At 40.1% G+C, this 27767-nt stretch overlaps 1 protein-coding gene across 5 annotated transcripts in view; it reads left to right on the top strand.

Annotated features, from left to right (window-relative positions):
- Positions 1–27767, top strand: part of SULF1 (sulfatase 1) — a gene marked incomplete at both ends in the record, with an annotated part of 64439 nt that overhangs the window by 15227 nt on the left and 21445 nt on the right. For 2 of the 5 annotated variants that reach the window (XM_082305842.1, XM_082305843.1), the window contains 7 exons: positions 2733–2884; positions 4932–5101; positions 16493–16643; positions 17652–17827; positions 18393–18521; positions 18779–18835; positions 19838–19967. In XM_082305842.1, coding sequence (XP_082161968.1) covers positions 2733–2884; positions 4932–5101; positions 16493–16643; positions 17652–17827; positions 18393–18521; positions 18779–18835; positions 19838–19967 — 965 coding nt within the window. Of the gene's footprint in view, positions 1–2732; positions 2885–4931; positions 5102–16492; positions 16644–17651; positions 17828–18392; positions 18522–18778; positions 18836–19837; positions 19968–27767 lie in introns of those variants that run through there. The other 3 variants (XM_082305846.1, XM_082305845.1, XM_082305844.1) reach the window with 3 other exon arrangements.

Raw genomic sequence — 27767 nt, 5'->3', positions numbered from 1 at the left:
CCTATGGTGACATTAAACTGACAAGCTGTAATAAGTCTTTCTTGATCATCTGTGTGCTACAGTTTTTCAGAGCTTGACCATTTTGAGACAGATTTTCATAGCCACCTCTGTTATTTACAAAGGCACTACATCAAAACCTACAGACACCAGAACTTCTTAGAGAAAAGATTGCCAATGATTTTTAAATGGGCAAACCCATTTATTTTTCCCTAGCCTTTTTCTTGGAAATTGCTGAACTGTTTGGCTAAAATGTTCCATAGAGCAAAATGCAGCCTGAGTCAGATAGCATGGAAACTATCATCACTAATGACTGAAGTTTGGCAAGACTGTAAACAGCAGAGTTCAGGTCTCAGTATTAGTCAATCTTAATTATAGGTGGGGCTATCAAACCATCCTACATGATAAATTGCCATAACTTCTATTTCATAGTTTGAAAGCCTCTGATCTTTGTGGGAGGTGGGTTGGCAGTAGAGTCCTTTACAGATGAGCGCAGCACGCGGAGGTTCCCCAAGGTCATGCAGTAGCTGCTGATGGATCTGGGATGGCATTCAGGAGGGCTGACCTCAGATATCCCCTGTAACCACAGACTGTCCTTGGTTTTGCTTGGCTCGGTAATGCTTCCTCTCTCGGTCACATCACTCTGCCATACTTTTCTTTACTGTTGTCTCTCTTTGACTTCTCTTCCCCTTTTTCTCCTTCCTTGGCTTCCCTTCCCACAGTATTTCAGCCTTTACCCTTACACTTTCCCTAGACATCTGAGTCTCTGAGAGTTTAACCCAGTTTGGCTGTCTCAGAGGAGAGGTATGGTTTCCATTCCGGGAGGCAACGGTGCCGGGCACATATTCCCTCCCCATGGTCACCCACTTCACCTCAAGCTGCTTGACTTATGGTTGGCCTCTGGAGAAAAAAGGAGAGCGTCTGGGTTGCTTTCTGACTGGCTGTGGGAGGAAGACCTGGAAGCCTGGTCTAGTGTCTGTAGGACTTGTTTATATGTCCCATTCCACGTGGTATAGGAAAGTAACATTATATATGACTGCAGCCTCTGGTTAGTGGCAGTTGGCAGTTATATGATACAATTGCACCATATTTATGTTGCCTCAGGCAAGTTTTAATTATGAACATTTTGATTTTTCCACCAGTTTTCCCAGGAAGTTCACCATGCCCACATCAATCCGATCTGAATTATTTAAGCCCTTCCACAAATGTGCTTTTTTGGTTAGATTGAATGTGTCTAGGTTGAATGTGAGGTTTTCCAAAGTGATTTCATTTCCTAGTAGGAAACAAGTATGGGGGTTTGACGTGTGTCCTGAAGCCCAGCTGAGGAAGTGACACTGGGCAGCAGCTCTCCATGGCCAGGCCTGGCTGGCCGAGCCAGGGCCGGCAGCGCGGGCAGGGGCTGCATACCACGAGGGGTGCAGTGAGGTGGGCAGCTATCACCCAGAGGAGCTCTGTCCCTGGAAAGGGAGAGGTGTCTGTCATTCCCTCCTCTTCAGGGGTATCTTATTTTGTCAGCACCAGGTGTACCTTTGTGCTGACTGCTGCGGACACGGGCGACAGAACTGCTGGCATAGGTGACCCTCCAGGCGCTTGTAAACCTCAAGAAAATTAAAAATCCAAACAGTGAAGTTACTCAGACACCCCAATAACTTGCTGGGACTGAGCCAGAGCTGAAAAATCCCTAAAAACACAAGTTACAGGCCCAGTCAGGTGTTTCGTCACCATGCTTCCCAGGCAGTGGAAAAGCAGGACAGAGCCATCCAAACTGACTTTTTTATCCAGGCCACAGACCATACACAAGCAACTAAAGAGCTTCCATACCCATTTGTCCCTAGAAACAGCATGGCTGCATTTTCTAGGGTGCCATGCCAGCATTAATCCGTTCTCCCGAAGCCAGTTGGCCAGCTTTTGGTGTCTGTGTATCTTTGGCACAAGTGATTCACAACTCCCAGATAGCTGGGAGCCTGCTGCATTATGAGGTTGTTTTCCTTTTTACTTCCTTACAGAGGAATTGGCCAGAGCACCTGCAAACCCTCCTGGGCCTGACGGCAAAGGCTGGAAGTTTCAGTCTGAGTGGGTTCTGACTTGTAACCTGGAGCTAATGGAAAAAAAATACACTTAGTTTGGCAGGCCAGGTAGAGGTAGTTGACCTCTAAGTCTTTGTGTCTTCGTTAGTTTTGCCCTAGAGTAGCTGTGGTAGCAAAGCAGGGCGGTGATTCCCTCTTGCTCTACCCACAAGTGGCCCAGAGGGATGGAGATCTGGATTTCCCAGACCTTTTATCAAACCAGCAAACGTAGCCGGGTTGCTAAGCCCAAACTTTCAAAAGTCAGAAGCCGAGCTCCAAAATATCACAGGACTTGCTTAAAACCACAAGGTGTTTCTCAGATGTTTCCTCTGGGCACTGAATTTTTATTCCATTTTCAAGTGGAAACCAAGAGAAACATACTTATTCTAAAAAAAACCCAAAAATATTTCATGAACACTAGATTCCAAAAGATTAAGAAGAAAACCTAAAGTCACGAAGGCTTTAAACTCTCATAAAAACTCTGGAAATAACTTATTTTAATTTCAAAACCCTCTAAGGTATAAAAGGAACATTTTTGATAAAGCAACTCTGACTCATTCTAACACATTTTACCTTCATTCATGCATGCTTTTGACTCAGACTAAAAGACTTGGATTGCAAAGCCTCATGTGTGTGTGTGTGTGTTCTTTTTTTTTTTTACCTTCACAGCTTTTTTTGGGAAATACCTCAATGAATACAATGGCAGCTACATCCCTCCTGGGTGGAGAGAGTGGGTTGGATTAGTGAAGAACTCTCGCTTCTATAATTACACCATTTCTCGCAATGGTAACAAAGAGAAGCATGGATTTGATTATGCAAAGGTATTTTCCAGACACATAAATGCTGCATCATTAATCCATATAAAAATCACTTTCAGATAATTAATTAACCAGATAATTAATTAATTAACCAACTACAACCAAGAAATTGAGATGTCATTTTCTCTCCAGGGCATTGCAGATCAATTTCCATGTGAGAATATTAATCGCACAATGGAAGAAAGTTTCCAAGGGCTCTTCAGTGCAGCCTGGTGATTCCTTCCTCCCTCCATTCCTCTCTCTCTCTGCTAGAAAGTGATGGTTCTGTGACAGAAGCAAATAGTAAATAAAGGCCTTTCCCAAAAATAATTGTGCCCCTTGCACTACTGAACTTTAAAGTTAGCTAAGTGTTGTCAGTTGTTGCCCACATAAGAAACCTTAGTTAATGCTGCTTTCCATTATACAGTGCACAAACACAAAAAAAGGCTGTGCGCCTGTGGTGTCAGACTCCGGATATGACTATGAGAATAGATAAGTGCGAGAACATGGCCGTTGGAAAACTTCAGAGCTTGTTTGTGCTCTTGACAAAGTTTGGAAAGTATGCCAAGGTGACCTGCCCACTGCTGTGAAGTTTCTCAGAAAGGCTTAGGAGTGCAGATCGCAGACTTTCCAGCCTGCAGAAAGCAATCTGGAATTTCCTCAGACTGTAGTTCATGGAAGATGATACAGATGTTGCAGCTGTGGTTTCTGACCCATGTAATGAGATTTTATTGGAAGCTTGCGATGCCTGTTTCTGATTTCCCCACCCGTAGAAATTACATGATACTAATTATATATTTATATAGAGTAAAAAAAAGGAAAATAAAGAGTATTGGTTAGTTATACATTCCTTACACACCCTGTGTATGTAGCTAGAATAAATAGGCAAATAGGAGGGGAGTGGATGCTTTGGGAAAGCAGTCATACAGGCATTTCACTTGAACAGGCCACAAAACCAGAAATTATCACAACACTGGTGCCTCGCGCTCCTTACCCATTTTGTACACCAAAAGGTCACTCGGTCTCTTCCATACCCCTGCAAGGACTGTAGCAGTCAGGGCTACCGTGTGTGCTCCGAGCATGCTACAGGAGAGGATAAGGGGCAGGGGGGACAGGGAGCGGGCAAGCAAGGAGGTCACAGCTGGTTGGCTTGTCCTAGCACCGACATGCGACACAGACCTTGTCCCTCAGGCTCTGCTTTTGCAGCTGTTCGGGGCCTCGAATCCACAACATATGATTAGTCATGCCTGGAAGTGCTTGAAATTACAAACATTGTCTCAGCACTTTCTCAATGAAGCTCGCACTAGACCTCCAGGCCAACAGTGAATGCTCCAAGGTGGCAGGTGGTTTAATTTAAGTTTTCATCTTTTTTTCTTAGTTCCATTTCCTCCCTTCCCCTTGTAGGCTTCCATTTGCCACCTTGGCTGTGGGTTAAGCCAGTTTATTAGCGAGTCACAACCTTAATCTCAGCAGCTGCACTGCTTAAAGTTGCACAATTAAACGAACAGAGCTTGCAGGAATTCAACTGCTCCCTGCATTCACATTTGCAATTTCTTTGATAAAGATTTTTGCAATTTGTTGCCTGTTGTAGCTTTCTTCCACTTTGTACATACGCAAAAGTATACTCTAAAGAAAGAGCACGCAAGAAATGTTTATGCAAGCAAAAAAACAACACAGGAGTCAATGATTTCTTGCAGTTAGGAGCCATTATCTTGTGAAAGTGTTTTATCAGTGAAATTTAAGAAACATATCTTTGTCAGTATAGTCTGTCATTTTAAATGTTACTTAGCATTATATTACAAAATCTGGTAATCATATTTACTTAATGCCTTCTGTTGTATCTGATTTGCAAAATACTATATCATTTTATGTGGCCTCGCCGGCTTAAGAAAGTAATTACTGCTCAGTCTCCCCTATGCTCCCTCGAATCATACATCTCTTTGATGGTATGTTTTTACTTCCTGATCTGAGCTTTAATGAGGACTTGAAAATAACATAATAACATGATAGTATGTGATCTAATTAATCATGCACTTTGTAACTTTTGCTTTGTGTTAATCGTATGTTCCAGGACTACTTCACAGACCTAATCACTAATGAGAGCATTAATTACTTCAGAATGTCTAAGAGGATATATCCCCATAGGCCCATAATGATGGTCATCAGCCACGCTGCACCCCATGGCCCTGAGGATTCGGCACCGCAGTTCTCAGAGCTCTACCCCAATGCTTCACAGCATATGTAAGTCAAAATCATACTCTGCCAGACCCGCTCCTTGTATCTGCTTCTTGTGAGGTATTTCTTTATGGAGACCTTGTAGGGACAGAAAATTCAAATATAGGAAACCCATAGTAAGTGGTGAATGTTTACTTGTTTCTTTTGCTGTGCTTGCTCCTTTCGGGGAGGAGAGTGACAGTTCTGACCATTATTAAAACAGAGAGAAGCTCTTTTTCTCCTGGGAAGTTGTGGGAGATTAAAAGGTCAGTATTTGGCTTTGTAAGGGCAGCTTCTTACAATACCCTGAAAATATGTAGACACAGGTCAGGATCTGTTGGAAAGATATTACTTCCTTCGTCTTCCTCCAAGATATGCGCTTCCTGGGCTCTAACTAACTGAATGCATTGAGAGGAAAAAACACCCTTTTGTAGCTTCTGAGTGCACCAGATTTGTTTATAGACTAGATACTGGCTGATTCCCAAAACAGCCTATTAGACTGCATTTTTGAATAACATGCTTAATCTTTTCTGGTGATTATACTATAATAAAAAGAAGAACTCTTCATTTTGTTTCTAGAACTGAGGCCAACTCCACGTAAAAATCTGAAGATAGCCCTGGGTTTAACAGCTTGCTTTATAACTTAAATATTCTGGGTCCTTTTCCTCATAGTGATGTGATAGGGAAGCTTTCCATCACCCTTCTGTCTACCATGGGCACGTGGACCACTCTTCCCATTTCTGCTTAAACAATGTCTTTGCACCTCCTTCCACACAGAAAAAAACTTAATAAACTATTTTATCTGGATTGTACATTGATTTGGCTTCTGAAAATGAGGAGGAATCAGCTCACACTGTGGGAAAGCTCTGTGGTCTACAAATTGCATTTTGGACACTCTGCAGTAGCTCACATGCAGGGATTTTTTTTGTAGTTACATTAACTAGTTTAAAATTGCAAGGAGTAACAGTTACTGCATAAACTGCATGCATAAACTGATCACTAGTTGGGGCCAGAAAGAGATTTGCTGTTCATGGCACATGGTTAAATATTTGTTGGCTGGTATTTTTTTATCCTCTTATTGGTGGCTACTTTCTAGATATGCCACTTTCCCTGACCTTACATTCTTAACTATATTTTTCTTATCCTATATTCTCAACGATCCCTCATTCCTGAGACTAGTCTTTGCAAGTAATGCAAACCAGTCAACAATGTTTCATAGTTATTTAGATATTCAGGGTAATTCCTACCTGTGTACAGAAGTGATGAGATTGATACCTTAGTTTGTAAATATTCACTTGAAAAGGCTTCTCAAGTAATCATCCTGAAGAATTTATTATCACCTTTTTATGTCCTAAAGGTAAATAAGATAGATATGAACACATAGAACTTGTCATATTGGGTTGTATGAAAGATCTTTCTAACTCAGTATCTGGAATTATGTGCTCCAGCAGAAAGCAGCAGGGAATGCTCAGGGCAAAGAAAAAAAACAGGAGAGATTCCTTTTCCTTGTTTTTCCAGCTTCTGAAAATCACCAGGTTAGATGAAGCACCCAGGCCACTGTGCCCCATTCTCTTTGCATCGGCCTGATCTCTTTTCGAACCGCAGTGGCAGCCCCACCATCTTGTGGCAACAAATTCCACAATGTCACGTGTGTGTCGGGGACAAAGGACTGCCTTTTCTTTCCTTCTAAACCTGGAGCTTGCCCATGCCACCAGTGTCCCCTACTTCCCATCCTGTCAGGAGTAATGCATAGTCACTGCATCAAATTTAATGGACCTCTCCTGTGTTTTCTTTCAATCAACCCCTTTTCATAGCAAAAGAGTTATATCTATTTGTTCTTGCTCTGTTCAACAGATTGCTTCCCATTTAGTGGCACAGATTGCCTGGCCTCAGGCAAGCCATCCTGTTTGCTGGAGGACTATCCATCATATAGGAGGGTAGGATTCAAACTGTTTCCGCTTAGCTGTGGGGACTGTGTCTGGAAGAAAAGCACTGAATCATTGTATCTCACCCTACCTCTCCCCAGGCCAAAGCAACTCATTTTAGGCTCCATGCTCACTGTCTTCTGATAAAAGAGTGCTTGTAGGAACTTGCATTGGTTTGTCATGCTCCTAACACTTTCTACTGCTTGGTGTTTTCAGCCTACTTGTTTTCTAGCTTGTGCTGCTAGGACCAATGGGTTTAATTAGTCTCCATAATTTTAACCACCTCTCCACCTTATACAGGTTGCATGTCACCTGCAAAAATCAAGCGCAGATCCTAGTTATCTATTTGCAGGCTTAGTTTCATTTGAGTACTTATGTAAATTAATTTTTGCTTGCATGGATTCCTGGGGTTTAAAGAGAATCATAGAATCATAGAATGGTTTGGGTTGGAAGGGACCTTAAAGGTCATCTAGTTCCAGCCTCCCTGCCATGGGCAGAGACACCTTCCACTAGATCAGGTTGGTCAAAGCCCCATCCAACCTGACCTTGAACACTTCCAAGGAGGGGCCATCCACAAATTCTCTGGGCAACCTGTTCCAGTGCCTCACCACCCTCATAGTGAAGAATTTCTTCCTTATATCTAATCTAAATCTACCCTCTTTCAGTTTAAAGCCATTACCCTGTGTCCTACCACTACGTGCCCTTGTAAAAAGTCCCTGTCCAGCTTTCTTTTAGGCCCCCTTCAGGTACTGGAAGGCTGCTATAAGGTCTCCCCAGAGCCTTGTCTTCTCCAGGCTGAACAACCCCAACTCTCTCAGCCTGTCTTCATAGGAGAGGTGCTCCAGCCCTCTCATCGTCTTTGTGGCCCTTCTCTGGACTTGCTCCGACAGGTCCATGTTCTTATGTTGGGGGTCCCTGAGCTGAACGCAGTATTCCAGGTGGGGTCTCACGAGAGTGGAGTAGCGGGGCACAATCACCTCCCTTGGCCTGCTGGCCACACTTCTTTTGATGCAGCCCAGGATATGGCTGGCTTTCTGGGCTGCAAGCACACATTGCCAGGTCATGTTGAGATTCTTATCAACCAACACCTTGCTCTGCTAGGCTACTTGTGGAATAGCCCAGAATATAAGGCTCAGCTGTGCTTCTTCTTGTCTTCTGGTGTTGTTGATTTCTTGGCAACCTTCTTGCAAAGAATTTTTCCTCTAGTGACCTCAAGAGATCCTTGCTGGGTTGTTTTGTGCTTCTTATTGCACTGACTGACTGCATGTGTTAGAGTTCAGTCTGCAGACTAAGAAATGAGACAAACTGAAGATAAACTGCCAATTTGGGTGGCTGAAGCCTCCAAATAACTGATTTCTCTAGCAAAAATGTTAGCAGCATGCTCTGAAAGATATGAGAAGTTCAGTTCTCACAGAAATATTCAGTGCTCCATGTGAAAACAGCACAAGAACAATAAAATCCCTCCTGCCAAGGTTTGTGTAATTTGAACGTTTAACCCTTAGGTTTTCTTCCTTGGTGGCCAAGCACCATTTGAATCTCTTTCTTTCTGACCTTGGGTGACAGCCATCTGACCTTGGATTTTGTTTTTAAAAATGTAGTTGCTATATCATGTTACTGTAACGCCTACCTCCAACAAAGAAGGGAAACCAGGTCAAAAGCTGCTTGCTGGCTTTACAAACTGAGATGGAAGGTTATACCTACAAACCAAGGATTAAGATAGCCTGTCAACCACATGTGAGGGGAAGTTTTGTTTAAAAGGACAGTAGCTGAAGCAGGCCTTTAAATTATGTGACATTTCTTTGCTGGTAAAGTGCCTGTCATTTGATTGAAATACTGCCTTTATAAATTTTTCAAAAACACAAACCAGAAGTTTGTTTAGAAGAAGTTTTCCACTTGTGCATATGAAGAGGGGACCGGCTACGGCAGGAAATACTACAGTTCAGGGAGAGTTCTGCCCTCAGATGTGGGTGTCCGTTGGTCTCATTTCCCCACTTAACAGCAAGGAAAGAAGAAAATCAAATGAATGCAGCTGTAAAGTCCATAAGATTTATGAAAAACCCATCAAAGCCAAAAAGAAAAGGAAGAATTACATACCATTGTTACCTTACAATCCTGTCCTCCTCAGCACAGCCAGCCTGCTGGAGTGGCATGAAAAGTCTTACAAGGACAAGAAAGGTAATGATGTGTACACTGTTTAATCATTAATTCTAAGTGATCCCTGTTAATTCTCATTAGCTCCAGTTTAACAGACTATATCATACTGGAAGCAGCAGACACTCTCTATTGCTTTTAAGCATCCATTCTCCCTCCCGCTCTCCCACCTCTCCTTCTCCTTAAAATATGCCCTATTTCTGACACCTAAAAATATTTTTGAAAGTTTATGCTGACAGCTGTCACCATAATGAGTGATATATTTTCTGAAAATTAATCATACTAATGCATGTACTCTAGCTATGCCCAGAAGTTATTTCTGTGGAAGAAAATGGGACTGGAGAAGATGTACTAGATGAAAGCAATACGTAGATTTTTGCTGTGGTAATGAACAACATCTGTTGGGGAGCGGGGTTGCTAGACCTTTGGAAATGCTGTTGTTAAATATGAAGTTATGACACAAGAGATGATACTCTAGGTGTCCCTGGCAGCCTTTACAGGGAAATGTTGTTCCATCAGACAGCTGAGCAGGAAAGCTCTGGTTCAAAGGATGCTCTGATGAAAGCCTGAACTCTCAGTTATGCTCAGGGCCTCTGTCACTTTAACTTCCCTTTACCTTCCAGTGTGAACCAGTCTCAGGGGAACTGTGAATCAGACCTAAGCTGTTTATAAGCTGTGAAGTAAACAAACATTAGAAGCAAAAATCTGCAGGAGGCAGGTTTACTGAGAATGTAAAAAATGGAAATCTGAAACACTGCTGGCTGTGCTGAGTTAAAGATCCTTGGGCTGGCAGGAGGACTGACAACCAGATTCTATAGTTACCTGGAAGCAATCCTACCACCAGGCTAAATATCTTAGGAGGAGCCGCTAGAAACAGTATCTGGGAAGAGATCGCAAAGCCTCCCAAGGTGGTGTGAGAAAAGGTAGGGCTTTAAATTTCCATTTAAAGATAGTACGAAAGGTGCTGAATGACCAGGTCTGGCGTTAGCTGTGTGGTTGCAGTAGTGAAGCATGAAGAGCAATGCTGTTGCACCTCCAAATCTCCAGAGAAGTCTTAACTGCAAATTTGGGGTGTGAGATGGCTGCATTCAGGCCGTCTTCTAGTCACTGAGGCTGAGTCTCAAACATCTGCCAGTTACAGTGGTATTTCTGGTAATGTGGACATTTACTTACCCATTAGAGTAGGATCACACATTTGCATCAGTAATAAATCTTGACATGTCGGTGTGTCTTGCCATGGCTGGCCTGAGGCCCAGCTGGACTCCTGACTTAGAGATAAATGATCAAAATCATCACACACATCATTGCAAGTGTGACTTTAAACAGGACTAGAAGAAATAGTGTGATGTAGAAATGTGGTAAGATTCTAGTTACACGATTAACTTCTGCAGCAGCAACAAATATTTTTTCTTAAAATAAAAAGGTGTTATATTTAACAGGTAACAACTTTTTTTTCTTCTTTATTCCAAAATATAGCAGTTGTGTTACACTTCAGGAGTGAAACTTTCATACCTCACATCCCCAGATATATAAATATTTCTGGGTTTAAAAGATTCCCTTTTTCAAAGGCAGCAAAAGTAAACCCAGTGAAATTCAACTTCACATTAATACTGACCATGCCACTGGTCATGGTTTTTTGACTTTTAATTTTGCCCAGAACCTAAGCTTCCTGCTCTCCAAGAACGGTGTCTAAACCTGGAAGTCTACTTTCCCTGGAAACAAAGGATTTGCTTCCTTTGTTTATTTACTCTTTTTCTGAAGAAACATGACCACTTATGCAATGTTTGCTAATCATATTTCAAAGAATATAGGTGTTAATTTTGTACAGAAACTATTCATTTTTCACAATGAGTTTTACCACAGGTATTATTTTAAAATGTTGTTGACTTTTATTTTTATGAAATGAAAATGTTCCTGAGGCATATAAGTACTGTATTATTTTCACTAACTGGAGGACTCCCAATCCAAACAGAACATTAGCCAAACACTTTTGGGATAAAAACCCCCGAGAACTCTATGGAATTATTCACAATCAACATTTTTAGGCAGTATTTTTGTGAACATAATTTTCTTTTGTTGCATAAAAACAGGAGGGAATTAGGAGATTGTAAATACAGGCAAACACAGATTTTTAGTATGAGCAATTGAACAAATGTTTGTAAACTTGCTTGTTTCTTTCCATGTTAACCCATCTGAAACAGAAATGTATATATTTAGATCAAACTTTTAGAAAACAAATGTTAATGTTGCACTGAATTCTGGGAGCTCTTAAAACATGCTGTACTCTGCTTGCTTGCTTTTCCACACAGATACTGCAACTGTGTAAACAGCATCAGCCAAGCTGAATCTCCCATTCTTTTCTTAACCCGTAAAGTATCTTTTTGTAACAATGATTTGCAGAAGGGCTTTATTCCATTTGTTTCATTGAATATCACACAAAAAGCAGTTCAGTTACTACTAGAAGATAGTGTAATTTATTTCTGAATGATTTTGCTATTTGAGGACCCCATTGCAATAGGTCCTCAAGTACAAGCATCCATTGTTTTGGGTTGCTGCGTTTTTTTATTTCTTGTCTAACTTAAAGTTATTGTGGTACCTTAGTAGCCAAATAAGACACATTCTCTATTTTAAACTTCAAATTTAAATCTATGTTGTCAGTAAAAGTAATTAAAATGTGTGATACGAAATGCTAATTGTTCATGTAACTGAAGGTTGTGGAGGCCTTTCGGATTCAGGCCACAAAGCTGAATGCTGATATAATTCTTTTCCTCTTAACATAACTTTAACTATCTGTTTGAACCAGAGCTTACAGATAAAGAAATGATAAATTTCATGGTGAATCTTTCTTTAAAGAGAAAAGTGTACCACTGCTTATAGATATTTACTCTTTCCCATAACCTATAGAACACTTTGTTATCACCACTGTGGGCTTTCCTGCTGCAGTTTAACAGGTGGTAAATAGGCAGTGAATGCAATTTCCCTGATGTAGCATGAACAAAACAATGCATATTGATACAGAGACTTCAAGTGCTAACACAACTCAAACCACACAAGTCATCCCTTTCCTGAGAAAACTGTGATCTAAGGCTAGAGAAGGCTAATACTAATTTACTTTTTTGGTTTTTGCAAATGTGCACATAAAATGGGATGATTTCCCTGTAAATTTATTCACATAGGTGAACGATTACGAAATCTCAGGGTCAGTTATTTTTCTCATTCTGAGAATGTGTTTATGGGAAAGTACCTGACTGGGTTCAGCGTTTGTTAAGTACTGGGGATTTTTTTGTTAGTTAAACTAGGGGTATCAATTTGAAATTTTATGAACCTGACATTTTCCAGTGTCCTGCCCAGTGCCAGAACAGACCCGTCATGGAGTGCTAAGAAGTCTCTGTGTTGTAAGTTCTGCATAGTATGTGCTGGACAAATATAAGTGAGCAACTGAGTGATCTAGATTTGCCCAAGCTAGTATAGCCTACAAGAATGACAAATACTATACCTTTTTAGTAGAGTAATCATTTGCTCTCTTAATCCTTACCCTCTCTACAGATTTAATATGCATGTAGTATGTTGCTGGTCATTTTAGAACTGACCCACCTGAATGGGAGCACTTTTTCATGTTATCTATTTTTGTAACATGTAAAATGAACTCCTAGTAAGTCTCCGGGCACACATTCAGAAGTTTAAGTAAGTGCTTAACTATTTGCTGATCAACTACCAAGAATGACCTTGAAATCAGAAACTGCTCCTTACTGCACTCTGGGGTAGCATCTGAGCTGTTCAAGGGCAGCCCGGCAAAGACTGACAGACAGATGAGCAGTAGCTCCTTGCCAGTCTTAGAGGCCATGGACAACCTGAAAATAGTGGGGTACCTGGCACTGTCTGCTGATCACAGATCAACAAATGTGCTCAAGACAAGATAGCCTCTGTGACTGAGAAGAGGCAATAAAAGACACAGTAGATATCTTCAGCCTTATATTCTCAGTGCTAAGAGGAATCAAGGAAATGTAGATGGTGGTGTTACTTTACAGCAGTACTTGTCAATACAGAGCAAAGCCATTCCCAAAAATGGAAGAATAGAAACAGTGACAGACTGTGCCGTGATGACTTCCAAGGGCTCATAACAGTTGAACATTGAGTTGATATCTCCGACTGCTTCAAGAAAAAAATGTTGTGATAAACAGTTATCACTGACAGGAAAGAGGTCTGTCTACTTGGAAAGGTTTTCAGAAATCAGCAATATCCTCCCCAGAATTCACCTCTGTTGTGTTTGTTTGTTTTACACAAAAAAGGTAGACAGGTGTGAGGTGCCCTTCTGGTGGATTTCTGCAAAGCACAACAAACAGGGGCATGCAGGGAACATAGACAAGGTGTGGGGTTTTTTGATTCCTTTCTGTCTCTTCCCTAGTACTCTTTCTCCTCCACTTTGAACCTGTTTCACATTTCTCCATCAGCCACTGGCACTGGATATTTCAAAGAAGGTCCTATTCCTTGAATTGTCTGGGAGGAAAATTCTGCTCACTCTCTGCCTACTGCATTTCTCACCCAGAAAATTCAAAATGCATTTGGAAAGTGCCTGTGAAAGGTTTTAACCGCCCTGCTAAACCCTTGAGTGCTGCTTTTAAAGACTATCCATTATGTGGAGGAGGCTTCTGACAATGGCCTGGGAACATGAGACCAGAGCCTGCTTCAGCAGCTGGGTCTCCTTCCTGGCACAGCGGCAGGCTGTCATGGTGCTGCCGGCTGAGCGTGGCTCACAGCCACCTCATCCCTCCATGGCGGGGGCACTCAGGAGGCCGCTGAAAAAAAGCAGGATTTTGCTGGAAAATGCTGATTAATCAAAACTGAGCTCTTTCATGAGAAAACATCTCATTTGACAAACTTCCAAAGAAACAGAGGAAAGTGTGCAGTGGACGCATCCTTCTTTTCTGCCAATGTGTCTAATACCTGATGGTGACCAAAACTCCTAAGACTTGCTTCTTCAAAGTCTAGGGCTCCATTGGTCCATCTGCTAGGGCTGCTGGCTAGCCAACAATCTAGAGGATTGTGCTCCTGGGCTCAGTTTCATTAATTTTGTGGTAGTATAAGCATTCCTTTAAAAAATCAGACTTCTACTATGGAAAATGTCAAAATTTTGACTTTTCAACCTGAAATAAAACATTTTCCAGCAGAAAAGGAATTTCACTTTATGTTTGTCTTTGCTAACTTTTCCATACTTCTTAAGAAGAAAGTACTCAAGGAAATGTTCTCAAATCCTGTGATACCATTGTCTCACTTCTGTTTTCCTTTGATGCTAATGGTCAAGTAGTTTGGTCAAAACTAGCTGTATGTACTAGAGACATACGTACTTCTCAAATTCTACCTAAATTCTCAAAAACAGTCTCCAATTAAAATGTGGACTCCATTTATTTATTGCAGTTGACTATCAGTCTATTATGTTGTCCATTCAGCCAATTTTTATCCTCAGAATATATAGTTATAGGTTATATGTACTATAGCTGATAGAGTAAAAACAACTGCTTCAGTAAAATCAACCGCTTCCACCATTCTGTGATCACATACAACCATGTCAAGAAAAATGAAAGCTAAATGAAGGGCTGGTCAAAGGTGTGACTTTAAGTTATCAGTATACAATGTTCTGATATTGTTCAGTGCTACCTCTTATGAAAGGATAACTACATGTAAACATTTTTGTGGGGAAAACGTACCTTTGCGTAATGCACATATTAAAATTATCAGTTTCTAAACAGTAAATTAATACTGAATTGCATTTTTGTTATAAACTGAAAAGAGAACCATACGAATCAAATTAATCCAATCACACAACAGCATTTTTTCATTTTCTATTTACCTTTATTTTTCAAAGGTAATGCTGCAATACATGTATCATGTACTGCAGTGTATTAGAAACAGAAAAAATAAAACCCAAAGAACTTCATCAAAACAGCAAAGCGTAGATTCTCAAAGCCTAGATTCTGCAAGTGTTAGAGAAGTGGTCATATGTGGGTGAAACCGTTACAGGACATGGATTTTGTTTTGTTTTACTTCACCTTTTGGTTGTCGTGTATGCTAGGTATAAAAACAGGATTGATGGAAAGCTTTTGTAGTGTGTATATCTGTACAGCAAACTTACTTGGTGTATTTTTTGCAGTACATTTTCTTCAGAGGTGATATGTTTGTGAATGTATTCTTGTTTCTTATGTGATACCCTTCAAAAATTCATCAGCTGTGGGTAGAACACCTCTCTTAAATTTTTTCTTTGATGTTTGTGCGAACTCCTAAAGCATTATTCTTTGCTTCAGTAGGACTCTGTGCCATACTTCTTCTTAGTACTAGTATCAATAGCAGTATTAGTTCAATATTGTTGTCATAGTTCATGTTATGCTGATAATGCACTGTGCTTTATATTCACATAAAGAAACCCCACCTGAACAGTATTTAGTGTATTAATAAATGGGTTTTGGTATGGGCAGAATTTGCATGTCTACCACATCACCAGGCATCACTGGAACATAGCTCAAGTGAGGGCCAAGGGCAAGTGATGGAGACTGAATGTGGGTCTGGAGTCAACGGCACTGGTTGCAGCACTTTCTCAGCTCCCTCCTTCAAGGCCACAGCATGGCTTTGTGTCAGAGCTGACACTGCACCCAAGCAGCCAGCCCCAAGGAGGTTGTACCCCGGGTGCACTGCGCCTTTGGTGATGGGGAGGGGAAAAAAGTCGGTGCTTGTGCTCTTTGGGGCATCTTGAAAACTGATAACACCGGCGTTACTGTTCTTATCTTAGTACTGACTGCTAAATATCTTTATCCCACAGGAAAATATCTTTCTTGTGAGTTTCATTGAACTTGTGCTAATATAAAGGTACTTTCCCTGCTGGAAACAACAGGGTAATTTACATTATTCCTAAGGGGAAGTAGTCATCTTTGATCTCTGACTTTCTTCACTTTTCTACTTATCTTTATGGGGTGCATCATTCAGCTGAGTATTTTTAATGATTACAGGTTCTTTTGAGAAATACCTTTTGGCGTATCCCAAATATTACCGTGGATCTGGTAGTGGTCTTTGAGCCTGAAAGAAAGCTCAGAAAGCAAGTGGTTAAAAAATGTTGAGCAAGTAATATCTGAACCAAGGAAGCAATATATAAACCAAGGAAGTAATATATGAACCAATGAAACCTGGAAGCCACTGAAGTGCTGTTTGTGATATTTTACATTAGAAATACTAGCTACTACATGGAATATGTGATTTAACTGTTTATAGGCTATTCCTGTGTTAAAGGAGTTCCCACCTTCCTCTGATGCCTGTGATGCTGCACAACTTTTCAGATCCTTTCTTTTCCTCCTAGCACTCCCAGCTATAACTATGCACCAAACATGGATAAACACTGGATCATGCAGTACACGGGGCCCATGCTGCCTATACACATGGAGTTTACAAATGTCTTGCAGCGCAAAAGACTTCAGACCCTGATGTCAGTTGACGACTCTATGGAAAGAGTGAGTTCAAGAAACTACTGTGAATACTATCTTATTAGTCCATTACAAAATTAAATGAACTTTCTTTACCTTCACCAACCACAGCCTGGGGAAAGCCCCTGGGCTACAAAGAATTACTCCACATATCCTCAGTAGAAATGAATTCTGTTTGTGTTCTCTGCAAAATAGTGCCAAGCTCCTCTCTTGCTTCTTTCAGTTGCTGGGTGAATAAACGGATGATTTTTTTAAAAGGGAAAAGTCACTGGGCCAAGTATAAAGCCTGGTATTAACAGAAGATGCATTACCTGAGTGTACACATGGATAGACACAGGTGCACACGTGACAACTTCTATTCATTTCACACACTCCCTCCACAGTTCATCCTTCAGATGAAATCTGGGAATTGGCAAATCACAGCAACTCAGGTGTCAGTCTGCTGGTGTTTGCAGAAGTTAGGCAACGCAGTGTACAGCTAATTATAGGTAACGTGATACATGAACTCTTAGGTGTAGTTTGCATGACTTTTTGTTCAAGAATCAAGCACCATGACCAAAGATCTTCCCCCAGAGAGATTTCTTTAAACTTTAATAAAAATTTACAGGCTTTTCCCAAGCCCACAACTGTAAGGAATGAGAAAGCTGTAGACTAACACAGTAAATCAAATGTGAGTACCATTTGCCCTAAAGATGTAGCAGACTTTTTTTCCCAAGCAGTGTTTGAGTACAGAAAGACTTTTGGACATACTAATGCAACTATATTAGTATTAACATATTTTGCTATTTTAATTTTCTGGACTTGTTTAATTTTCCCCTCTGTCAAATGTGAAATTGAACTTGTAAGTTGAATTTTTTAACAGCACAGTAAAGATGAGATGTAAAAATGTCCATCTCCAGAATGTTTGTTTCAACAGCCTCATTGATGTCATGTTTGGTTCTGTGTATTTAAGGGAGTAAAATGATGATTATACATGATTATGCACAAAATATGTTTTGCCACATTTAATTCAGTTTTTCCTATGCTGTGTTGCAGTTATACCAAATGCTTGCAGAGATGGGAGAGCTGGAGAATACCTACATTATTTACACTGCTGACCATGGTTACCATATCGGGCAGTTTGGACTGGTCAAGGGGAAGTCAATGCCGTATGACTTTGATATTCGAGTTCCTTTCTTTATTCGTGGTCCAAGTGTAGAGCCGGGATCAGTGTACGTTCTTTTATGTCTCTAGCACAGCTGTTGAACCTAATGTAAAATGTTTCTAAGAGCATGTAATTATCACTCTGTCTAGTTTCATTTCATAAAGGATGTCCTATTAGTGTTGAGCAATGAGACCTATAAAGAGGCACATCTTTCATTTTGCATATTATTAATAAGTTATAATGCAGATGAGAAAGTTGTATAGTGTGTAGTCCTGTAGGGTTAGGCTTTGGGTTTTCCTTTTAAAAAGAAGGTGAGCAGCAAAGATGAGCACCTTCTGTTTTAGCAGAATAGATGGCATCATGCCGTCATTGTCAATGAGATAAAGATGGTGGCTACTGCACCTCCTTGTTTTATTGTGCTTAGCTTTTTTCTTTGTGATGACAGTCTGCAGTACTGGTCTGTCATTCTCAGAATTGTAGCCTTCAAAGGGGATTTTCTAAACTTAGCACTTCTGTAGAGCTTTACATCTTCAAAGCCCTGATAAACATTAATTACCATTCTATTTCCAAGAGAATGTGAAGACTTACATACTGAACACATGACAGCTATGACCTTTTCTGTTGATTTGCAGAGTGCCTCAGATAGTTCTCAATATTGATCTCGCTCCAACAATTCTGGATATAGCAGGACTTGACACACCTCCAGATATGGATGGCAAATCTGTCCTAAAGCTTCTGGACTTGGAGAGACCAGGAAACAGGTGGGCCCCAGCATTTTTTTTTTTTAGCCAGTTCAGAAGCAAACACCTAAGTAAATCAACAGCTGAGTGGATAAAGATTCTGTGAAAATGAGCTGTGTCATGCCAACGACCACAGCTTTCACATTTGAAGAGTTTCTTAAATAGCACATCTATAAAATTGCAGGTATATATAAGTGGAGAGGTGTTTTTCAAAAACAGTTAACACTAGCAATGCTATACATAGGTGCCAGTAGTAAATATTATTATTTTGCTTTCAGGTTTCGAACAAACAAGAAGACTAAAATTTGGCGTGACACATTTCTGGTGGAAAGAGGGTAATTATTAGGGGTGAGAGAGTTTTGGGACAGCCTGCCTGCTGGGAACACTCTCTTATACATGCTTTCCTTTCTGCTCTCTCCTCTTCCTTTTTATGATCAGCGAAGTAGTAAATTTTGCAAGCAAACTTACAGGCCTGACTTGTTTCCTAGTTTTCCACCATTGGCTTCGCAAGCTGCTGTGCTCCCAAATCCCTACCTCTGAAGAAACTTGAAAGCATGTTTTTCTGGCCTCTCCTAGCATGTACCTTCTCTTTCTTTAACATTATACTTGTGACTACTTATGTCATCATCTGACTCATTTTCTTTCCAAATCTCTGTTTCAAATCCAGCTGTGCAGAATCCTCTTATCAACTGAACTTGTATTTTCCATCACATATTGCTAGCATTCTTTATTTTTGTTATAGTTAAGAAAAGACTTATGTGTAAATGAGATTCATGACTATAACTGCTCCTCTTCTCACTGATACCCCTTTACAACCTCTCACCTTGCCAACTACTGCTGTGAAAATTTTCCCTGAGTAAAACTTTTACAGCAATTTCCTTGTGGCAATTTATGGCTTTACACATTATGGAAATCTTGTGTGATGTAGTACAAAACAGTGCATATAAGACACATAGTAATATGTAAGATACAGCCAAGCTAGTGCTGAATGAGTATGGAAGCCCATTAGTCTCTTCAGCTAGGATTTTCAGCCAGGCAAGTACTGTTTCAGTGTGTTTTGCTTTGTGAAAGGGCATACATTTATATATGAATGGTGCTGAACTGTATCAGTTAAACATATTTCAGCAGCCCTTATTTCTCTTTGGGTAATTTCCAGCAAATCACCTGAGCCTTTTTTCACTACATGACCTACATTGAAGGTCAGTAACAGAAATGCGGGGATTTTTTTCCCTGAGAAGACATTAAATCTTCAAGTAGCTTTGCTTTTCCAATTAAATTCATCATCTCCAGAGTTTAGAAGAATGTGTCTAAAATATTCAACTTTATCTATTTTACAGCAAATTTCTACGCAAGAAGGAGGAATCCAACAAAAACACTCAGCAGTCTAATCAACTACCAAAATATGAGAGAGTAAAAGAATTATGCCAACAAGCAAGATACCAGACAGCTTGTGAACAACCAGGACAGGTAAGCCACAAACAACTGCAGTCTTCTATGTGCCTCAGGGAAATACCTATTTTTCACTATGGGTGAAGAATATGGCATTTGGAAGATAGCTAAAAGACCATTATTCTGAATATCTTCAGAGCAAAGAAAACCAGACACAAATTGCTCTAAGCAACGGTCCAATTTAAGGTGTTGGAGGGCTGGTCCTTAGTTTGCTGTCTCAGTGCAGGGTTCATGGTAAAACTCCCATGCTCAAATATAACATTAGATGACTACTTTTTCTTTGATTCAGTGTATTGCTAAATATGAGAGATAATTCAATGATAATTATGAATAAGGGAGACAATGTGAGCAGTGAAAGCTTGTACTCACTGGGCTAATTCAGAATTACTGAAGCAAACTGGTTAGTCCTACAGTTACACATGATTTCATTTGCTTGGATGAACAACTGGACAACACACTTGATAATCATCATGCTTTATTATTTATTGAAACACTTTTAATAGAAGGGTCCCCTTGCTCAGAAACGCTTGCTGTTTAAGGTCACTGTAAGGAATCAGACAGTGATACCCATACCAAAGCGTTACTTTTTCTTCTCGTAGCCTTAATGATTTCAGTATAACGCCTGACTGATACAAAGGTCTAATTGCCTGCTCCCAAAACCAGAAGTTACTGCACCCCTGACTAGTATGCTTACATCTGCAGCTCTGTAGTGTGTATACAGGGAGGGAGGTAAATTAAGAAAAAGTTAATCTGACCCCAAATCCTCCTCAATCCATTCTGAATTAATGCTATACCTATGATAACATATGAAGATGAATTTACTGGGGAGATGTGGAAGGGAGCTGTATGCCTTCCCACCGACCACACCTCCAACCAGGCACATGCTGAGGGCCCCAGGCAGCGGCTTGTGCCCTCCCTGCCATCCTCCCCCTCCATCCCCATCCCCACACACCTCCTCGGAGGAGTGTGAGGCGATTTCTCCCAGGCAGGAGCTTGCGCCTCTCCCTCAGATGTTTGCTCAGACGGCTGCAGCCAGCCGTAGGCCTGGCGCTGAAATATCAGTAAAGCTGTTTTGAACGGGAGCATAAAGCCTCACTGTGCTCCATTTGCATCTGCAGCCACCCATGGTGCTTCACCCAGGGCAGGTAGAGCTCCACACAACAAACAGGAGGGCGCTGGGGAGAGCTGGCTCACTTAAAGAAATACTCCGTCCCTACTTTTCCTCTTCTTGTTCATTAGAGCGTAGTGTTACAGTAAATCTCTGTTAATCCCAGATTGGACTGGAATATGTTTTGGCTGGCACATCCTCGGTCAGGTCCTCTGCCTCAGCTCTCACCTCACACGTGCTCCTTAAACGTGGCCACTTTTGAAGGGGTATACACAATATCAAAGTATCACCCAAGAGCAAAGTTTTCAGGAGTTCAAACACTGCCACTGTAAACAGAGATTAAATTTGAAAAATTGAACATTTTTATAAAAACTAAAGGAGATCAATGGAGTCATTTAGACTGTTAGACGCTAAAATGTTTAGTTTTAAAATACCAAAATATTTTCTTTGCAATTATTTCTTATATTTATTACCTCTTATGCCAAAATCCAGGCTTGGAATAGCTTTACTTGTCCACATGTGAATAGAAAATGTTAAGTGTCCTGACCAGATATCACACCTGAAGCAGTAGGAAATACTGCCCACAGCTGTGTTCCCAGCCCACTGCGGTAGACTTGTCTTTCCATCCCATATGGGTGAATCCTGTTTGATCAAAGGGTGGAGGGAGAAAGCCTTGAGTCAGCAAGGAGCTTACAAGAGCAATGGTGTTTGATAGCAGCTCCCCCACCTACAAACTCCCATCGAGGTCCTTTAAATGCAGAAGATACATTGGCTCCACAGAGCCCAGCAGCCATCCCTCATGGCTGAATGAAGGACAAGGCTGAACCTTGTCTTTTAAGGTCCAATTTTAAGACCAATTTTCAGGCCTAGTCATTGGTGTACACAAATTATTTTCTTAAACAAAGAGATCAAAGTTGTCCCTGATACTTCTAACGTCTTGAAGGCTTCTTGCAGGGATGCCAAAGTTAAATGTGCCTACAGAAACCTCCTGTCAGACAGAGCAAGGGCAGTTTCTCTTTCAGGGACGGGCTATATGCAGTGCTCACAGGGAAGTCAACGTAGAATAGGAAAGGTGTGAATTTAGAGAGCGACATTGGAAATAACGTGAATATCATCAAGGCATTGCAGTGTGAAATAAGTGTCCGCAGGATTTTTCCATGTAGAAAAGTTCTTAAAGAAAATTAAAAGTTAATAGGCCAAATAATTTTACTTTAGCCCAGGTGGTTTCTTATGTGCAATATGAGGCATCATAGTTTAATATGAGGTTCTTTCAGCAGATTTCCCCTAGACATTTTGCACCTCTCAGAAAAGAAAAAGAGGAAATATTGTTATGTGGGTCTTAATTTTGTTTTATCTTTCGAGATTAGTATGGTTAATTTAAATTACATAGGTGCATATATAGAAAAAAATCTTCATTTTAATTATGATGGTTTATAATACTTCCTACATTTACTCTAACTGGTTGTAGTTAACATCACTTAAATTAAAATTGCCTTCACAGAACGAGTGATTGCTGACAGATTTTTAAATAACGAAATTACTGGTCTGTGGGAAGTTGCTGCTAAATGTCTGGAACTAAGAATAAGCATTTAGTGAATTAATACACCAATGTACTGTCTAGTACATTTAGAGCTTGTTCTTCATTTTAATTTACTTTAGTCAATATCTAGTTCATTTGAAATGGAGAACACAACTGGGAGTTGAAAAAAAAGAAAAATTGTTTTTCCTGTATTAAAATGAGGTGTGATCCTGAGACCTCATAGTTCCAAAATCTCCAAGGATGTGGTAGTCAGGAAAATAATTGTTTCAGCTTATTTTCTATTTAATAAGTAAAGTCTAAACAAAAAAAAAAAAAAAAGAAAAAGAAAAAAAAAGAACCTTGCATAGTAAAGACACTTTTTTTAATTAAAAGTTTCAAAATTTCAATTTTTTTCTACGCCAAATGTCTATACAAAAGTACATAAACATAAAAAAATGGAAAAAAAGGAAAATATTAAACATCTGTATAATTGCTATAATTATTTCATAATTTTTAAAGTTCTAAATGACTGTTTGCCAAAAAGAGATAGGAAATTTAGATCATAGATTACAGTTAGCTGCAAATAAGTAAGGCTTATGGGTTACCAAAAAAAGCTTTTGTTTCATTAAGAAAAAATAGTTATAAAATGCATATGCAAAAGTAAGTTAAACTACTTTCACCATGATTTGTTTTTAATTTAATTTTTTTAACATCATTGACAGATTGTATCACTTTCATTGTAGAGCACCCTGCCCTTGCTATTTTTTCATAATCCCATTTATGGGAGGATAGTTTCAAAAAATTCACTCACCTTCTTGAGATCATATCAGAAATGAGATGTGCACAACTGCATGGATGTGTTCGCTTTTGAGTTATGTTCAGCCAGTCATTAACTCCGGTCAGCACTGAGCCTTTGCGGAGGAGAGGACCGCGCCTGCTGAGCTGCCTTAGCAAAATCACAGCTAACAGGTCATGGGAAGCGATTACTCTCCTTGGTGCTTGTGGGCTGCAGCTGGAGTACTGCATTTGGGTTGGGACCTCCATTAGCAGAGGGACATCAGTAAGCTGGAGCAAGTCCAGTGGAGGACCCCAGAGATGGTCAGGAAGTACTGAGGAGGGGCAGAGGTTTGTTTAGCCAGGAGAACAGAAGGCAAAGGGGGAATCTAATTGCTTCCTTCAACTAACTAATGGCTAATTAGAGAGAAGATAGACCCAGGCACTTCTTGGAGGTGCACAGCAAAACGGCTATCAGTAACAGACAAGTTGCAGCAAGGGAAAGTCTGACTAGGTGTGTGGAAAAAAATGTTACCATAAACACTGGAGCCCTAATAGGCTGTGGAAGGCCCATCCAGGGATACTTTCAAAACCTAATAATGTTGTTCCTGATTTGAGGAGGAGATTGGACTAAATGACCTCCAGATGCTCCTTCCAGTAATTGCACATGCTCTTAATTTTTTGCTTGCTTAATACCTGGACTTGAGGATTTCATGTCTTCTTCCTCCTCCTCAGCTTCATAACTTGGGAAGTGCTGTTAATTTTGACCATCTTGTAAGTGAGTTATGGGTCACCTGCCCATATCATATTTGGATACAGACTAGATTTTGGCTCCCGCCCTGACCAAGTGGTTGACATGCACTCACCCACAGCACAGCTGGTCCCATCACACTCAGGCCAGGTTCACTCCCCCTGCAAAGGGAGCAGCAGCAGGGTGGGCTTTCTGCTCAGCTTTGGGACCTGGGGCAGAGCAGAAGTTTACTTTGTGGTCCTTCCTTCACATCCCAGAAAGCACTCAAGAAATGATGATGGGAACCAGAGGTTTCCTTCATAGTTTATATGCCAATTTTGTCACCACTTTATGTGGTGTAACTTACTGAGGTCACCTGATTGAGCCCAGTTGGTTTAGTAGTGACTATTGATGGGTTTTAGCATTTACATATTTTGCCGTTTTTTTTAATATTTCATTGATACATATTTCTCCCTGCAGCTTTACTGTAGTAAGGCACACAGTGTAGAAATATCTATTCATCTGCAACATTGCTACCCCTGCTGCTGTTTGAAAATGGGAAACAATCAGTGCAAACTTTTAACTAAAACTTTGTTAATTTTCCAATAGAGCATAAATAATAGCATGTGAGCAAATGTTTCTCTGGATTAATACAACCTTATCATGACACAAATCTCATCTCAGATTTCCACTGAAATAACCTGAGATGGGAATATATGTTAGTTCAGGAGGTTTAGAGGCAAGCTGCTCTTAAATCCTCTGGCAGGTTATTTTTGTTGAACTCACTCCATCTTCTCATCTATGAAATACTTCTGGATACTTAGCAAATATCAAATAAAAGCATGTTAACTGTGTTTTCATTTATACTTTTTCTTTCTCTCTTCCCTTACTTATATGTGTAATTAATGAGTTAAGTTAATTCATAAGTATTTATTCTTTTTCTCTCCACCAGTCTGAGTCATAGGAATTTTCCTGAGGCATAATTTTGACTTCTGGGACTTAACACTGTTTCCCAAATAGCAGTTACCTTTTGAGGTCTTGTGACTGATAGGCTGAGTGTCTCCAGTGTACTGTTCAATCCATTATTTATAATCAGTATCAAATCCATAGCCAAACATGCATTTTTATCCTCTTACAAAAGTTACACAAACCACAACCTTATTTTAAAATTTTCCCAACATGGGGAAAAAAAACCCACCCTCCCAAAATGAGGACTGTGAAGCTTTGTGTTTAAAACTTCAGCTCTTAAGTTGGATGACTCAGCAACCAAACCCAGACACAGGGCTGTTTATTTTATGGGCATACATCTCCTACCATCTGCTCTGCAATACCTGCCAGTATGTGAAGAGCAAAGGTCTGAAACTCCAATGAGCACTGACAGTGGGCAGAACGGAAAAGTGCGTCGTGCTGCCCGTGTTTGTATGACATGCATGCCCACGAACTCAAATGGAGCCAGACAGGTATAATGCTGTAGCCGCTAACCTTCCTTGTGCCCTTTTTTCATGCACCTCTGCTTTAGAGATGCAGAATATTGTGTTTCCTCCTGAGGAAGTGCATCCCAAAACCGCCCTAAAGAAATAACATTCCATGTGGAGAATACACCTGACGACTGTACAGGGAGATTTTAGTTAATTAGATCGCAATGTATTTTATGGTGATTTAAGCCTTTACAGGTAGTCACTGGAGACGTTGCTGAATCCAAGCATCAGCTCTGTGGTAAATGTGCAAGATTCTTCTGGCTCTGATCCAAAGAGCATGTTACGTAGTCTGTACATACCTCTTATTTCTCATGTATCCTTTGCCATTTAAAAATCTAGCATAAGAATTTAATTTTATTGTTTGTATTAATATTTATCACATTATCATATCAGCATTCGGTCAAAAGCATGTCTATTCGTAATGCTAAAAGAACACTTGCCATCAATCAGCTTACAGATAATATTGTAAAGGAAATTAGAATGGGGCTTATTAGGTGTAGTCTGGTTTGGCTCAAGTATCTATGTTCTCATAAAATAAATATCACAGACCATACATTTGTAAAGGTCAGCTTTATGACCAGCTGCAGAGTATGAATAAAAACACATAAGCCGGTAAGAGCTGGCCAGAAGTGTCAGATGGCTGGCCAGCAACTGACAGCCAGACCCCGAGCACCCACTAAAACCCAACTAAAATTATGATATGGCATATAAACATCACTCCTGGATCCTCCCAGTTACAGAACAACCTCCTGATGCTTGCAGGAGTCAAAAGGCACTGGTGATGAGCACGCAAGAGTGCATTAATGTACTGCTATTCCATATGCTGCCTCCCACCTGAGCTTGTCCTTCTCCATTTTCTATCATGTTGCACCTATTCAAACAGTTTCTTACGGCATTCTTAAAGCAAGGTGTTAGCAGCCCAGTCACTGTAGATTACTGCAAGAAAGAAAATATTTTTTTCTCATAGTAGCAACATTTGCTTGTGTTCAAAGCAGTGACAACTAATCCCATCAACCTGTTTTACCAGAACATCAGTTCAAAGCTGGCTTTTCTTTGCCATCTGCCCATTGATACCACCTTTTCTTAGTCATAATTCAGCAGAGCATCTATACACAGGCTTAACTGGACGCATATGTGTTTGGGACCAGTCGTGCTTAAAACTAAGTATATACTTGAGTGCTTTCCTGAACAGCTCTTGCAGCTATTGCTCTCTTTAGCTCCCTCACTGTTGACAGAAACATGCAACATAGTTGCTCAAGAATTCATAAGAACTTCCAGAAATTATATTATCCCTTGTTAAAATACCACCCTGTTTATGAGCTAAAACCAAATATGAAGATAAGTTCCTTTATCTCAAAATAATCCTTTAAAGCATGTAATTTCGTATTTCAGCCTAAATATTTCACATTTCAGCCTAAATATTTAAGTTTCCTATTAAACAGAGGGCAGCTCTTTCCAGATTTGACAATTCTTCAAATTTAAGCAATTCTTAATCTGAAGTACCAGCTCTATTTTGGATAACATCCAGAGATATTCCAGTTTGGGAACATCACTTGTTTCACTGGTTTCATCTCTTTCAATCCATGACTGTGTTCAGCATTTTTACCACCGTCTTATCAATGTTCTCTAACAGAAAGACTTTTTGGTAGAATGGCACCTTAAAAAGCAATTTTATGTACAAAAAATGTTTAGACAGAAAACATAGGTTATGCAAGAATCATGTTTAGCACTTTCTGTAGTACTCCCTTGAGGTTCTCTTTTTGGAGGGTTTCCATTTTAAATTATCCAGTGAAATATAGTATAAATTAAGTCCTCTGTAAATTAAATTTATATGACCCAATAGTAACTGATTATTATTAGTATTGCTATTTATAACCAAAAGGCTAAATTTATCCTTTTCATTGGCTCCTATTTGTTTGCACCTGAGAGTGGATGTTTATTGGATAATAACAGAAGTCTATTGATGTTGAGTTGTAACTACAGACAGGCTAATAGATTTGGTAGAGAATGCTCTGGAGGTGAAATATTTGATGTCTCGACCTAAGTGCCTACACTTCTAGAGCTGACAATGCAGTCCATGCATTTTTTATAAACTAGAGAACTGCTATAGCTATGACACTTAAAATCAATCTTGTCTATATGTCAAGAATATGAAATTGTGTAGTCTGTAAACTTCCTAGGCTTTTTTCGCTTACTTCCTTTTCTTGAA

This window comes from Platalea leucorodia (assembly GCF_965183815.1).
Source record: "Platalea leucorodia genome assembly, chromosome: 1".
NCBI lineage: Eukaryota > Metazoa > Chordata > Aves > Pelecaniformes > Threskiornithidae > Platalea > Platalea leucorodia.
Note: the sequence above shows the minus strand (reverse complement) of the source record. Positions and strands in the feature narration are given on the sequence as shown.